General features: G+C 43.7%; 2 protein-coding genes across 5 annotated transcripts in view; one reads left to right on the top strand and one right to left on the bottom strand.

Moving 5' to 3' along the window:
* LOC106585727 (nucleosome-remodeling factor subunit BPTF) overlaps positions 1–6,706 on the top strand; it is a 50,521-nt gene extending 43,815 nt beyond the window's left edge. For 3 of the 4 annotated variants that reach the window (XM_082964783.1, XM_082964784.1, XM_082964785.1), the window contains exons 28-32: positions 13–186; positions 918–1,110; positions 1,487–1,571; positions 2,550–2,736; positions 4,315–6,706. In XM_082964783.1, coding sequence (XP_082820909.1) covers positions 13–186; positions 918–1,110; positions 1,487–1,571; positions 2,550–2,736; positions 4,315–4,351 — 676 coding nt within the window. In that variant the 3' untranslated portion in view covers positions 4,352–6,706. Of the gene's footprint in view, positions 1–12; positions 187–917; positions 1,111–1,486; positions 1,572–2,549; positions 2,737–3,331 lie in introns of all 4 variants that reach the window. The other variant, XM_082964786.1, reaches the window with a different exon arrangement.
* A 3,449-nt stretch (positions 6,707–10,155) lies between these two features.
* On the bottom strand, positions 10,156–16,267 carry LOC106585744 (UPF0450 protein C17orf58 homolog). The gene is made up of 5 exons (XM_014172323.2): positions 16,055–16,267; positions 13,302–13,922; positions 12,796–12,882; positions 12,222–12,413; positions 10,156–11,570 (listed from the first exon to the last, which is right to left on the bottom strand). The coding sequence occupies exons 1-5, from the start codon at positions 16,116–16,118 to the stop codon at positions 11,383–11,385; spliced, it is 1,152 nt and encodes a 383-aa protein (XP_014027798.1). The 5' UTR covers positions 16,119–16,267; the 3' UTR covers positions 10,156–11,382.
* Between the last annotated feature and the right edge of the window lie 159 nt (positions 16,268–16,426).

The following is a 16,426-nucleotide window of genomic DNA, read 5'->3' as shown; positions in this document are numbered from 1 at the left end:
GTGTTCTCCCAGGTTCTACATTGGCTGTGACCTGTGCACCAGCTGGTACCACGGCGAGTGTGTGGGCGTCACCGAGAAGGAGGCCAAGAAGATGGACGACTACATCTGCAGCGAGTGCAAGCGGGCCCAGGAGGGAAAGACCGAGGAGCTCTACTGCATCTGCCGAACGCCCTACGACGAAGCACAGTAAGTGCATAGGAGTGTGTGTGGTGTATGGGTTCTCAGTGGCAAAAACGTACAATATTACCTATTAGATGGTGATATCTGTTGACCTTTTGATGTATCGTTTCAGTTATACTTTGTATCGTTTCATATTTCCTTTGACGTCTAGGGTTGAAGGTTGTTCTATGTAACAGAGCTTGAATTCCTTATGTAAAGACATTGGCCCCATCTGAAATCTGTCTTGCCTACTACTTACTAAAACTACACACCGTGTACTAATCGTACTACATGCTATTTAGACGTTCTGTTTACTAAAAACAACCCTCCAAGCAACACGTATCAGCGTACTAGGCTCATCCATACTGAGAATGTGTCATCTAATGCGCAATTGCGTTGATTCCCGCCATTCGTTAATTTTGGTAGAGCACATCCCCTATTCCCCTACACACATGGGACTCCAAAGACTATTCTCTCACTCAATAGTGTGCAGCGAATTCTACTCGATGAAAACCAGAAATTAGTATGTCTATATCACCCTGGCTTTTAAAGCATACACATTTTCTGAAATGTTCCTTACTGTAAAATGTATTAGTTTCACATACCCAAAATGCCTACTATTTAGAATGCAACTATGGGTATTCAGACACGCCAGAGTCTATTTCTTCAATGGGACTTGGAACAGAAACCATGGTCGTGTTCATCAAGCACAATGAACGTGACCCACCCCTGCCGCCCTCCTCCTCGCCCCTGCTCAGGTTCTACATCGGCTGCGACCGCTGCCAGAACTGGTACCACGGCCGTTGCGTGGGCATCCTGCAGAGCGAGGCCAACCACATCGACCAGTATGTGTGTCCGCAGTGCCAGTCCACAGAGGACGCCATGACCGTGCTCACGCCGCTCACCGACAAGGATAACGAGGGGTTAAGGAGAATCCTGCGCTCCTTACAGGTATGTCACCCCTTCCTATGCTCCTCCCTTCGCCCTCGTTCCCCCTCTACCTCGCGTCGGGACGGTACGAAACAAAGCCCTCCTCTGTTCTCATCTCTTATCTGATCTGTACGCTGGTCCCCTGGGCGGCACTTGGACAACTGCCCTGGCTACAGGGGTTTTTCCACCCTCCTCTTCCTTCTCTCCTCCTTTTTTTTCCCTCTCTTCTTCCCCTCCTCCTCTCTGTCCGCATGGCATGGACGTAGCCGGAGCACATCTGTGTTGAACCAGCTGCTTCCAATGCCATTTTCAACCTCATGTTTGTTTTCCTTCTCTCTTCTTTTTTTGCTCTACGTCTCTCAAGTGTCTCCTCTCTCTTTCTCCCTACCTCTCTCAGGCTCACAAAATGGCGTGGCCGTTCCTGGAGCCGGTGGACCCGAATGACGCCCCAGACTACTACGGAGTCATTAAGGAACCAATGGGTGAGTGGGGGGAGAGTTCTGCCTATTTGCATTGATTCAACATTGTAAAAAGAGGTGCTGTTGTCATAAATGGAATAGCCATCACAAGGGACTCCTAAGTTGTTACACACACAAACGCAACACGTCGCCCTGCTCGAGAGGAAAGGCCTCCAACTCGGATCAAACTGCCCATGTAAAAGGCGGACTTGCGTCAACAGGGCCTTTTTGAACTTCCACACAAACAAACCGTTAATAAGCTGCCGGAAAAACCCCAGAGACTTCTGCACTTGGACACTACAGTAGCCGCCTTCTACACTACAGTGCATTTGACCTGGGCCTGGAAACTCTAGTCCGCCGCCCGCAAAAAAGAAACCTTTTCACCCTGCAGAAGAAAAAGCCAAGTCTGGCCACGGCTGTCCGGTCGGCATAAGTTTGGGGTTTGTAGATGAAGTCTGATGACTGAGAAGAAGGCCCTCTTTGATATGGGCAAGGGGTCGGCCTGCTGACTGGGTGGGGGGGGTGAGGGAAGGTTAAGAATCGGATATGTTTATTTAAAATGGAGCCCCGGGGCACGACATGGGAGAAACCCACTGCTGCCCTGTGGGGAATTATGAAGGACCAGGCTTGTTGCTAGCTTACCTAGCTAACTATCGTGATAATTGAGTGTTAACTTTCAACTTCTTTCAAAGGCAAATTTCATAACAGTGACATCATGTTGCCAGAATCGACGGGTCGGCCGCTCGGTCACATCCAGTGTAATTCACTTTGAAAGGGCACGAGCCAGAGATCCAGGGTCGAAACTAGCGTTGAGCTAGTATTTCTGACGGTCAAGTTGACGTACAAGTGATGTATTGCGCTTTTAGACGCATACTTGATTATCTATCAAACATTTACACCACATAAACTGCAATTCCTTTTGAAGCGACTCTGGGGAAGAGTCAACTTGATGATTCCGGAGGTGATTCATGTTCTGTTCTTGTCTTCTTCCCTTCTTTCTAGACCTTTCTACGATGGAGGAGCGGTTGCAGAAGCGCCACTACATCAGGCTGACGGAGTTCGTGGCGGACATGACCAAAGTCTTCGACAACTGCCGATACTACAACCCGAGCGACTCGCCGTTCTACCAGTGCGCCGAGGTCCTCGAGAACTTCTTCGTCCAGAAGCTAAAAGGGTTCAAAGCCAGCAGGTAAGACCTCTGAACTCTCCCTTGGCCTCGTCAGTCAACTCTGACATTTTAAACTCTGAGCTCATCCCACCCTTTTTCGCCTAATTTAACCCCCCCCCGTCCCCCCCGTCTTCGTCGGATCCTCCCGTGCTCCTCCGTCCTCGCCTCTTCTTTGTGCTATCCCTCCCTCTTATCCCTCCCTCTCTCGCCCACCCCAACTTTAGGATGATTCTGTGAAGTTTGGTGTTTTGAGGGTTTTTTTGCGTTTTGTAGTGCTTTAGTCTCTGTCACATCTGCCGTTGGGGTCCAACCTGAAGGGCCTTAGCCGCCACCGAACCACCAGACGCCAGCCCTTCCACACAGATCTGTCTGTGGTCTGTTGTGTGGAGCCTGTTTGTGTATGCGTGTGGCGTCAGCTTTCTATTGGCATTCACTTTAGAGCTGTGTAGAAGCAATGTCCAATCCATGCTCCATGTCCTTAGCATCCCATCTCCTGTCTTTAGCACGTAGTTTTGCATCTATTCCTCCTCCCCTGCATTGTGTGTTTGTGTGCTTATGGTCATGTGCTTCCACCTGCATGTGTTTATGTCATCCATTCTCTCTCCCTCTCTTACAGATTGTGATGTCATAAGTCTGGCCTTGTAGTTGGAATCTGAGCTGGGTGCCGGGGTCACTAAAAAAAAACATTAGGCTATCCTGGACCTTGCTGTTTTTATTGCTTTTAAACAGCGTCAAACTTTTTGTAAGAAAGTATATTTGCAGTATAAACCACACCGTAGGTGTGTTGTTTTGTATTTTTAGAAGGAAAGACGCTTTAAAAACATTTCTCCATTTGACAATGGCAGCCATGTTGGTCACAAACAGCAATCAAGGGAAACATCTGTTACGTTTTTACATTCATTTCACAGACAATAGATATTCGATGGAAGTTGAGTTCATTTCTGTTCATATCTCAATCTGGTGACTTGTGAGGCACAATATCAAGTATCGAAACGGTTAGGTGACAACCTCATCGTTGTGATTAGATTTTGCTCAAATGTTGAAACGTATTTCTCACACATGTAACGTTGCATTCAAGTCAGTCCCACATGTGCAGATTACATATCATTTCATTTAACGGAGTACCTTTATTGTATTGATGAAGTGCAAAGATTGTACCTCCTCTTAACTGGCCATTTTAAAAAGATGAACAACATTTACCAGTTAGTCTTTTATCTGATTTATTAATGTATAATGTTATTGTTTTATGTGCATATTATATCCTTTTGTGAAGGAGTATTATATGTTCAAAAGAAAAATAATGCTAAGATATATAGGTCATAGTTTTTTGTGTAGCTTTGCAGTTACTTCCTGATGAACTCGACTGTCCCACGTTTTACATGGTATGTTCTCACTGTATATACAAGCCTTCTAGAACATTAAACTAATGTTACACCAACATGGCTGCTCTCTCTGCTCAAACGTCTGACCCCACTGGCATCCAATAAGAGTTTTTGTATTCCCTCATGCATATTTTGTGATTTTTGTCAAGCTTTTAATTTAAAAAAAACACGTCAAGCGATCACATGAACTGTTTCCCCTTCTCTCTGCGTTCTGTAGGTCTCATAACAACAAACTGCAGTCTACAGCCTCTTAGAATACACAGACTGCACTCCTTCTAAAGATTACTGTCAAAATGGCTGCCAATGTGGTTCCCCCTGAACACTCATACTCCAATGGGGAAGCCAGGCTACTACTTACCTGTCCCCACACACCACACCTGTCGGACTTCGGAGTGGGAGTCACACCCCCTGTTTAAAACCAGCACACGCTCCTGGAAGATCGTAGCCGACGCGTGCTTCAGGCCGAACGGCCTTGGTACCAAACCGGATGAGCCCTCGCCGCTCCTCAACCACCTCTATGGCCGTGGAAAGAGAAGAGACTGGCAGTGGAAGGCTCCATTATCCAAACCCTTAGTGTTCATGATGGGTGATACCACATCCCCAACAAACAGGGGGAGGGAGGCTCAGACTTTCAGTTCACAGCCTGGTTCCTTCCCTTCAAACCACTTCCGATCTGGTGTATGAAATGGAGGGATGGCGGGAGAAAACCCCCCTGAACTCAAGCTAATGGGCTGTTCAAGGGTAGTACAAAACACGGCAGCAGTAGACTCTTTTCAAGTTGTTAATTCCTTAACTAATCTCACATCTCTTTTGTATCAGTTATTCTTCCTTCCCTGGGGTCAACTCCCATTTCAGACTGTGTATGTTCCAAATGTCACACTATTCCCTATATAGTGCACTACTTTTGACCAGAGCCATATGGGTCTTGGTTTAAAAGTTGTGCTCTGTAAAAGGAATAGGGTGCCATTTGGGATGACAACCACTGACATTTTCCAGCTGTCTCTGCTTCCTCATCCAAAATGGGTCTAAATAGCACACACACACCTGTCTGGCTGCTTGTGTTTGGAACGAGCTGATCCTAGATCATTGTGAACCCACATGGTGCCACCTTGAAGATGTATGTGCCCTGTCCTCCAAACAGGCCATAGAGAGTCCAAGTTACCATTTCTATGTAATGTCTCAATGTGGAAATGGTATCCTGTTTGTAAAACCTTGTTTTTTCAGATGTTGAACCTCTGTTTTTCTTTATGTTACCACCTAAGGCGGGAATATTGGTGTATATGAAACAACAGCCGACATTGAGAAAACAAGCTCTATTTCTCGCCATGTAGAGGCTTCTCGAAAATGTTTAATTGAAGACATTCAACCGATGAAAACAAGAAAAGCTCTCCAAATCCTTCCACAGGAAAATAACCGAGGATGGACTTGGAGAATGTGAAAACCGTTAAAGGGCATATTTAACTTAAGTGTACTGACCATCCACACCGCAATCCCCCCCCCCCTCTCTCCCCCAATATTTTGTCAAGAAGGTTGGATCATATGCATCTCTCAACTCATAGGCCCCCTATAAAGGATTAAGTCAAATGCTTTATAGTTTTCCACTGCATCAAGTAAACATGTTGTGGTCTAGAACAGTAAATCAGGAAGTCAACCTTCGTTGGAGAATCTTCATACTAAGTTGGGGTTTGTATGAAGATTTCTTTAGGAACTCTTGGCCATTTTGATCATATTTGGAACTCTTCTGTAATAACTGTGTCGAGGCAGTACTGTTTGTTGGGGGGAGAACATTTTTGGAGTTGTCATTGGTGCTCTTAGTTAACATCTTAAAGATCGACTTAAGAGTGGGGGGGGGGGGGGGGCTTAGGTTTGAAGAGGGGTTGGGGTAAATTTCAATTTTGGAAGTGAACTGAAATTCCCATTTTCATTGGAATTTCAGTTTACTTCCTGAATTGAAATGGAAATAACCGAAACCCTGGTTTGAAGTGCCAACAACTTTTTCGGAGGTGGACTGAGTTGAGAGATGAGGTGACCGAAGCCTGTTTGTCAGTCCTATTCACTGACCTGTTTGCATTTCAAACCATGCACTCCAGTTTCTATTCTTACATGCATCGTTCACCATTTGTATTTCATGTTGTATAATATGGCTGTCAATAAACAGAGATTTTAGAGATTTTTATAGCATTAGTACTTTTATTTTGGACCATTTTAACCAGCAACTAAGCCTACCTGTAGATTCAATAGATATTCTCTATCTTTTGTCATAGTGGACTCTGCATTTAGTTAAAATTGCCCTTTATATTAAAAGTGCTGCATATTGTGTGCATATTGATTTAAAACGGGCGGGGAATGTTAACTCCTTTTGAAGAGTTTTTTTTTTTTTAAATTTAAAGAACCAACCAGTTCTACACATCTCTTAATAACTTCATCACAATATCTGTTATTTATTCATATCGCTGAAAATATTTCATTTTTTTAGTAAATGTAAGAGGAAACATAACTGGGGGAAAATACTATATGTTTTTAACAGATTGTGTCAACTCTTATGAGATCCTTTTTTGTACTTGATAGGACATTTCATCCTAGATAATAAAGTCATGTTTTGACATCAATTGTCCAATGGGCTGTCATCTTTGTGTTTACGTGCTTATGTTGTAATTAATTTGTGTTTAAGGGCCAGGAGTTTTGTCCGGATGTGTTTATCCTGTCAGGTCACATGGTCAGGAATGTGTAATATAATGAATATTAAGTAGTTAGTACCTTTTTCATCCCTTTCCACGGTGGAGTTGGATGAAGTTGCCTCAGACACTGATCTAGAGTCAGCTTCCCTGCATTTCCCCCTGTAATGTTTCAGGTATTTTGGTATTTATTAGGATCCCCATTAGCCGCTGTGAAAACAGCAGCTACTCTTCCTGGGTTCCACAAAAGGTAAGATATTCGGGGAGGATTATCTGATCCTAGATCTGTGCTTAGAGGCAACTTCTACCCAGACCAGAGCAGGGGATGATGCCTGAGGGCAGCACTTATGCCCCCCCCCACACACACACATTGTATTTTCCCAATACACAGTCACCTCCTGTCATAAAAAAAAAAAAAATCCCCGGATTTGTTTCATTCGTTCATTGTTGATACATTTTGCATCATATGATTCTGCGTTTTTCATCATATGTAGCAAAATGCATCATATGGGCCAGATTTCTGTATTTTCAAAGTTACATAGCTTGAAAACTTGACTGCTGCCATGCAAAACATTTTGGGACTATATCAACAATGGATTAATGAAACAAATACCAAAAGAGAGTTTGGGTGGAGTTTTCCTTTAACCTTCCCCTCTCACCAAAGACACACACACCCCTCCCTCTCTCCCTTCTTCACGCTCCCCCTCCACTCCAAACCCCTAACTGAATCCAGAGCTTTGCAAGGACACCAAATGGACTACAGATGACCACAAGTCCCATCAATTCCTCTCTCTGTGGCTTGGGGGCTGGAACTCTCTCACTCTCTCTCTCTCTCTCTCTGTCACACAGGAAGGAACTAGGACAAATTCCCACCTCGTCCCCCACCCCAACCCCTTATCCCTATTCCTCTCCATAAGGAATGTTGTCCCGCTGTGATGGTAGCCGAGATGCGAGCGAACTCCCGTTTCCTGCCCGCCTGCATCTGTTCCCTCCAGCTATGTTCCCAGATGGACTTCAAAGCATGGGAACTGCTCAGTTCAAAAATCATTCCCTAGGCCAGACAGAGCCCCTATTACACCACAATTATGACCCTGTTTTGGGGCACTTAATCGCCAGGGGTTATCATCAGGGTTGAAACAGTATTTTTTTACTATACACTCCAGTTCAAATCTGTGTGCAGCATACATAGAGATCCTATAATTCACTAGAGAGGCTGATGTCATAGACCCTCATAATTCCAGAATGTGTTCATTATGGAAGCCATCTTGGTCAGGAATGAATCCAAAAGTGATTATATATGTCATTCTGTGGTGCCATTCAAGAATGTGTGTTTGCAAGGCTTCGGCTGAGTGTTAGGTCCCCACCGATAGCACATGAATAGACCCACAGACCACACCGACACCCAATGAGTAAATAACAAATACATCTTTATTAGTTCCATGTAGTATGAGATGAGATATGTGCACACAGTGCAAACCTTTGGCTTTTCTCTCATTTTAAGTATGAGGATAGTCAAAGATGACAGGTCAGACCAAGGTTATGTGGCCTGGATGTCTATCTTATCAACCATTCAAAGTTTTCCCTCAGGAATGGAGAGAGCCCAGGGTCTCTTACTCTCTCTCCCAGGGTCTCTCTCTGTCTTGATGTATGTACATACAGTGCCTTCAGGAAATATTCACATCCCTTGACTTTTTCCACATTTTGTGCTACAGTCTGAATTTAAAATGGATTAAATTGAGATTTTGTGTCACCGATTTACCCACAGTACTCCATAATGTAAAAGTGGAATTTTGTTTGTAGAACACTTTTTTAATTATTAAAAAATGAAAAGCTGAAATGTCTTGAGTCAGTAAGTATTCAACCCCTTTGTTATGGCAAGCCTAAATAAGTAAAAATGTGCTTAACAAATCACATAAGTTGCATGGACTCATTCAGTGTTCAATAATAGTGGTTAACATTTTTTTAATGACTACCTCATCTCTGTACCCCACACATAAAATGATCTGTAAGGTCCCCCAATCGAGTAGTGAATTTCAAGCACAGACTCAACCACAAAGACCATGGAGGTTTTTCAGTGTCTCTCAAAGAAGGCCACCGATTGGTAGAGGGATAAAAAAAAATATCCCTTTGAGCATGGTGAAGTTATTCATTAGGTTTTGGATGGTGTATCAATACACCCAGTCACTACAGAGATTCAGGCGTCCTTCCTAACTCAGTTGCACGAGAGGAAGAAAACTTCTCAAGGATTTCACCATGAGGCCATTGCTGATTTTAACTTTTTGTCCTGAGTACAAAGTGTTATGTTTGGGGTAAATCCAACACAACACATCACTGAATACTAGTCTTCATATTTTCAGGCATGGTTTTGGCTGCATCATGTTATGGGTATGTTTGTCATCGGCAAGGACTCAGGAGTTTTTTTTATGATAAAAAGAAACGGAGTACAGCTAAGCACAGGAAAAATCCTAGAGGAAAAACTGGTTCAGTCTGCTTTCCAACAGACACAGGGAGACAAATTCACCTTTCAACAGGACAATAACCTAAAACACAAGGCCAAATCTACACTGGAGTTGCTTACCAAGATGACGTTGAATGTTCCTGAGTGACCTAGTTACAGTTTTGACTTAAATTGGCTTGAAAATCTATGGCAAGACTTGAAAACGGCTTTCTAGCAATGATCAACAACCAACTTGACAGAGCTTGAAAAATTTTACAAAGAATAATGGCCAAATATTGTACAATCTAGGTGTGCAAAGCTCTTAGAGACTTATCTACAAACTCTAATATCTTCCAAATGTGTATCCAGCATGTATTGTCTATGGGGAGGTGAATACTTACCCAATCAAGATTTTAGTATTTTTATTTTTCATACATTTGTAATAAATGTTCACATTTTTCTTCCACCTTCACATTAGAGTATTTTGTGTATGTAGATGACCAAAAACTACAATTAAATCCATTTTAATCACACTTTGTAACACAACAAAGTGTGGAAAAAGCCAAGGGGTGTGAATACTTTCTGAAGGCACTATAACCTTTTTTCTTCTTTCTTTTTCACCTTCCCTCCTCCTCCCTCTCTCCTTCCCCCCCCTCACCTTCCCTTTGCCACTCTCAAATGCCTCCTTTGAGCTTTTGCCCCATCGGATGTGTGTGTTCGCATTTGTGTGTGTGCATGAACAAATAAGGGCCAGAGGTGGTATTAGCTTTCACCACACCATCTCCAAAGAGAACCGGCAAGGAGAGCCGCACTTTTTTGAAGCCGCGTGTCCAGGTGCGCTGAGGATCAGATTCCCGCGATTATATTTACAAAAACATTCACTAATACCATCAGGTTCCCTTATGAAGTCTGAAATATCCAATGGAGAAAACAGACTGTACACATCTTTAACATTAGAAAAATAGGTTTATTTTAGTCTCTTTTCTGTCTTCTCAACTTTTCCCTCCTCTGGGGTTTGTTGTTGATGCTTTTCCAGTCTTTCATCCTACCCCCCCTCTTCTTTTTCACATACAGTAAAAGTGCATTTCCTGCAATCAAATGACAGGCACAAAACAACAGTATGAAAATGTGACAGCTTTTCTTACAGGCATAAATAGGAGTTTGCTGATATTGTATATCAGTCAATAGGAAGTCCTTTAAAGTTTCCTACCAAGTTCTAAAGGGGAAATGTGATTGGACTCTTGCCATTGGAGAAGCACAAGTGTGCAACTAGATCTGAACAGATAGTCTTTCCCATGGATGATTGGGATAACTTGGGACAAGCCAATTGGAGATGTGCGGGTGTGTTCGTGTGAATAGTGGGGCTGGAGTTGGCAGTCTTCCTCCCTCAGGGTAAATTTGGGCTTCATTCACATGCTCAGACACCATCTTCAAGCGTTGACGCGGGACAACCAAAACATTCTGATGAAAAGTTGTGTTACATCGGATTAGCCAATGAAAATGTCCTCAACCTGAATTATCCCATTGAACCAGAACTCTGGGTTCACTGGCAGAATTTTTCAATCGTAAATTAAACCAATTTGAGAGAGGCACTGATCTGACTGATTCATGTACCAGACATGAATAAATTATCCTTTTAAGTACTATGACATCTTAATAAATGACTAGAGTAGAGACAATACTAGAGAGCTCAGCTTTTATCTTTGTTAAGTGTGCCCTCTATCCAACTCTATGCTCATTTACAATAATAAGCGTTGTCCGTGTTTGGCCCGGGTAGGCCGTCATTGTAAATAATAATTTGTTCTAACTGACTTGCCTAGTTAAATAAAGGTTTTAAAAAAAAATACATTTAGGAAATCTGATGGGGCAATACTTCAAGCAGAGGTTGAAAGACGAGAACCTTTGAAATAGAGTCCACTTGTGTCTTCTATCAAAGAGGACGCAAAGCTACAAGCTAAAGACTGTACAGACAGACAAGCAAAAACATTACCACTCAACCTGGATTATGATACAAACAAGTGCAGGAGGTCCATGCCGGAAAAAACAACATATTGGCCTCATCCATCTACGTCTCTGCTGAAATGCTGTAGAGGGGTTATAGGTCTCAGTCACTTCATGTTGACGACTGCAATGTCTTTTCCGCCACTGCAGGGGGCGATAGTCTGTTTTGGTTTTACCTACACTTGGACCGGGTGGCCTCCAGGGCTTTCTGGTGTCTCCTCTTGTTGAAGCGCTTGACGTAGTTGTTGCTACGCAGGAGGCCGTCCCCTGGCTTCAGTTTCCCCCCCAGCAGGGCCAGGAGGTCGTTGGGGAGGTGGCGCCTCCGGTGGTAGATCTGACCCATTACAATGTACCGGCTACCTATAGAATAGCATTGGGGGAAGAGAGGGTGTCAGTGAATTCAGTATTTGGTCTCTCTGCTCAACTGGTAGACATGAGTTCAGTACCATTGACTATACTAGCATACCACATAGCATGGAGAAATGTATTGAGAATCCATTAGAAGTAATATGCTAGTGTTGATATCGGAACGGAGCCATGGTGGCACCCTATATCCCTCAAATTCAAATCTGGAACCGCAAAGCCAGTTCCACTGCTTTTTTCCATTCCTCCCCTCTAATCAGGGACTGATTTAGACCTGGGACTCCAGGTGGGTGCGATTCATGATCAGGTAGAACAGAAAACCAGCAGTACCTCAGATCTCCAGGATTGGACTTGAATACTCCTGCCCTATATGATGCACTACTGTTGTCCGGAGTGCACCATATAGGGCAGGGCCCTCCAACCCTGTTCCTGGAGAGCTACCGTCCCGTAGGTTTTCACTCCAACCCTAATCTAGCGTAACCTGATTCTAATAATTAGCTGTTTGATGAACTGAATCAGGTTAGTTACAACTGGGGTTGGATTGAAAACCAACAGGAGGGCTCTCTAGGAACAGGGTTGGAGAGCCCTGATTTAGGGGATAGGGTGCTATTTGGGATGCTTTCATTGGTTCCTTAAGTTGACAGTTACCTAGTTTGATGTCAGGACAAGGCTTGCTACATTTGTAGGTGTCCAGGACAAGGAGACGCACTTTGAGAAAGAAGCTGTCAGGAGTGACGTAGAGACGGCTCATCTTGTAGAAGCCGTCGCTGCTCACCATCAGTGTGATGAGTCTAATCCCCTTACGCACCATGTCTATGTCGTGAACGACCCCATTGACGGCTGAAATGTAAAAGGTAAATGGTCAAATGAAAGTACAGGTCATTGTTTGTAACTCTAAAGTGGATAGTAGCACAGAGCACTCATAGGTACAGATCTAGGCTCAACAAAACTGACCCAAGATCAGCGTTTAGGGGCAACTTCACCCTGCACCATGGTGAGAAGACTCTACATGACCAAAGGGAATGTCTGTCACTCTAGTCTAAACTACAGCATGATAGGCGGGTTTCAAATAGACTACACCAGACATTGTGTCATGCCCTTATTTTGTCCCCTTTACCCATCCCTTCACTTACAGTCTTTATGGAGAGATCACTGGAAGGTGGTGGCCAGGGCACCCATATCCCTTTCATACAATAGTCTAACCATGTTCACACACACTTACCAAATTCACTGTAGCAGTAGTGCTCCCTCTCCTCCTTCTCCTTCCTGCACTCACTCATGCAGACGGCCTCGTGAGTGAAGTCAGACTCTGCGAGAGAGGGAGACAAAGAAAGGAAGAGAGAGACGGAGATGAGAAGGAGAGAGAGTGACCGACCGTGCCGTGCCTGCTTGTGCGGAGCCAGACTTCATTCCAGTGTCATTAGAAGGACCAGGGTTATCATTACAGAACCCAGGCGTCGCATTCCGCAGGAGGGGGACCCACATTCCCCGTCCTCGCCCCTTAATTACTACATCATAAATGATCTCACTTAGGCATATTTAGCATCGATATCATAACCTCTTACTCCCCAGGACTTCACACAAAGGGACACATTCAATCCGGATGTAGGCAGCAATTTGTGGCTGGAGAGGTAATTAGATAACTATCCCGAAATCACAGCAGTCTCGCACTGTCACAACTCACTTTGTACCATACATAGTGTGGGGGTGTAGTGTCATTTTCAGTACCTCGTTTCAGAATGTCGAAGTGGTAGAGCAGGCTGGAGGAGCGACGGTTGATGAGCACAGATGAGCGGCTGTTATTCCGGTTGGCGCCGCCGGACTGGTACAGACTGGACTTCCCCCCAGGGCGGTTCTCCTCCGGGTCCAGCTTTCTGGTTGAGGGGTCCCTGCGAGGGGAGGGGGCCGAGTGAGGGTGGCCCCTGGGTCTAGAGTTGGGGTAACTGTCCGGGTCACTCTGTGGGGGATTGTTGAAGTTGGTGTGGGGGTCCCGGTGAGGGTCCACGTTGACTTTCTGTGTGCGGTTGGTGGCAGCGGTCAGTGGCGTTTTGGGAAGCACTAGACTCGCCTCGCCGCGGTTCTTCTCGCTGTTGTGCTCGATCAGGCGGTCATTTTTAGGGCCCTTCTTGCTCTTGTTGTGGAGGCTGGGGCGAGGGTCACTGTGCTTGGGCCAGACCCCAGAGGGAAGGGGGTGGAGGGCGTACTTGGAGTCCCCAGCTTTGCTGCCCTTTTCCAGGAGCTCGTTGATAGGGAGAGAGGGGTCTTTGGCCCCTAGCCTTGTGCTATGGTTCTGGCCAGGTAAAACACTCTGGCCCTTCTCAGGGGGGGTGCTGATCACGGAGAACAGCTCTGGATAAAGCAGACAAGGACAGTTACAGCCAGCAGTATATTAGAACTTTATAATATCAACGGCCCCTATATCAAATAAGGTTATGAGTACAGTTGACTGCTTAATATAAGCAATAGCTAGAGACTCAATATTTTTGTAACTGTCAGAGCTGGGTAAAAAAAGCATTCCAGTTCTCTGCCCCTTCCACTTGGAATGAACTACAAAAGGGTATGAAATGACAGGAGTTTGTCTCCTTGAATGTGATTAAAGCTAGGGTAAAACCTTTGGTGGACAATGAAGTGGAGGGCTGTCAATGTTCTGACCCCAGGATGCACCACACCTCCAAACTATCTTTCCTGCTCAATCTTTAAATGTATGTTTTTAAACTGTAGTGCTCTGCGTATTATGTTGTAAATGTGTCTGAAACTTTGTGGGGTGATATTTGGCCAGGTAGGTCTCTTGTAAATGAGATATTTCATCTCAATAAGACTAACCTGGTAACGTAGAATATATAAAAAGAGTGTGGGCACTGAACTAAAGCATGCAAAATGCACTGCACATATTCTATTCAATTGTGATTTTTTTGTTTTATGTATTCACCATATAATCTAATCTACTGGTATTACATAGTCATTTCTAAAGACATTTTCATCCAGATCTTATAAGTATAGTTTTACTGTCAGCACACAAGCCAAACACTTAAAAGTAAAGTAAAACATTCACAGGTTAATCATTGTAGCCTCAATGATCAAAATCGACATTATGGGGTGGCAGGTAGCCTAGCTGTTAAGCGCATTGGTCCAGTAATTGAAAGATCACTGATTCGAATCCTAGAGCCAACTATGTGAAAAATCTGTTTATGTGCCCTTGAGCAAGGCACTTAACCCTAATTGCTCCTGTAAGTCACTCTGGATAAGAGCGTCTGCTAAATTACGTAAATTTCTAGTGGCAGTATGCTTTGTAATTCGAACTAGATCTAACTTCCTGACAACGATAGTTGTAAAAATAGTCAGATTATGAGAATGTCACTCTTTTTGTTTACTCCAGCTTTATGATACGCACATTTCAGATGATTATATTTTTGTAAAGTAGCCTGTACAAAGATTTAATTAGATATGTCTGAGATGTAACTATAGGCTTATATTTGTGAAAGAGAAAAAAATATATCAATCATAAAATTTACTTTAATTCCATGCGTAAAGTCCTGCCATCCAGGAACTCTATATCAGGCGGTGTCAAAAGAAGGCCAGAAAAAATGTCAAGGACTCCAGCCACTCAAGCCATAGACTGTTCATTCTGCTACCGTCCGGCAAACGATACCAGAGCGTCAGCTCTCAGACCAACAGGCTGCGAGATAGCTTCTGCCCCAAAGTCATAAGACTGCTAAATAGCCAGACTGCTAAATAGTATATTATTGGTTCCCAAACTCTCTGTACTGACTCTACCTTGCACTGACTGACCCTACGCACACTCGCTAGATGTTATATTCACGCACCATATACACACTACACTGTCACCCCCACACAAAACCCTAACATACACTACATACGCATACCAACACAAACACACACTTTTACACTCATAATTTGCTGCTGCTAATCTTTTCTTTACTCTTATTATTATCTATCCGGATGCCTAGTCACTTTACCTTGACTTCATGTGCGTACCGTATCTACCTCAAATACCTCGTACCTCTCTCTGCACATTGAACTGGTAGGCTACTGGTACTCCCTGTATATAGTTCCTTTCTTGTGTATTCTATTCCTCGTGTGTTAGTTACTATTTTTAATTATTATTTTTAAACTCTGCATCATTGGGAAAGGTTCGTAAGCAAGCATTTAGTCATGTCTATTACATCAGTTGTGTTCGGCGCAAGTGATAAATAAAATGTCGATTTGATAAGCCAGTACATCTATTTCTTTATTGCACCTCTGAGAAAATGTTACGACTGCTTTAGAAATCACCATATCATCACATTTACAATAGATACAAACAAAAAGTTTAAGTGTATTGGTTTTAAAAGCAATTGCTATTTCCTAATGGATCTTCTGATATACAATGACACTGTTACCATTCTTCACCATTCTTCTCCCTAAAATGTAAATGTAATTAGACATAGTTGGAAAGCAGCAAGAATTGTTACCCGACTTACCATTGTCCTCCGCTTCAGAAAAAGTAAACGCAAGTACCAGCAGGAGTAGAATAATCACTGTCATTCTGAAAAGTACTATTGGATCAATTTCGAAGTCTGCTGGAGTGTCTCTGAATTCCTGAGGTTTATATGCCTGGAATGGAAGGCGTGTCACTCCGACGCAGAGGTAAACAAAGTGACATCAGGGACACTTCATTCATGAAGCCATAGAGGTCCTATTAAATTCCAAATGATATGCATGAAACACCCTTCGGTCTTTAGTAGGCTACTGTGTGGGGGGGCCTTTAAAAAAAAACGTGGCCCAGACTTTAGCCTTTAATTCCACTAATTACTGATGATAATGATTATTAGTGATTACGGATTGTGATAGGC

This window comes from Salmo salar, chromosome 02, assembly GCF_965601325.2.
Source record: "Salmo salar chromosome 02, fSalSal1, whole genome shotgun sequence".
Classification (NCBI taxonomy): domain Eukaryota; kingdom Metazoa; phylum Chordata; class Actinopteri; order Salmoniformes; family Salmonidae; genus Salmo; species Salmo salar.
Note: the sequence above shows the minus strand (reverse complement) of the source record. Positions and strands in the feature narration are given on the sequence as shown.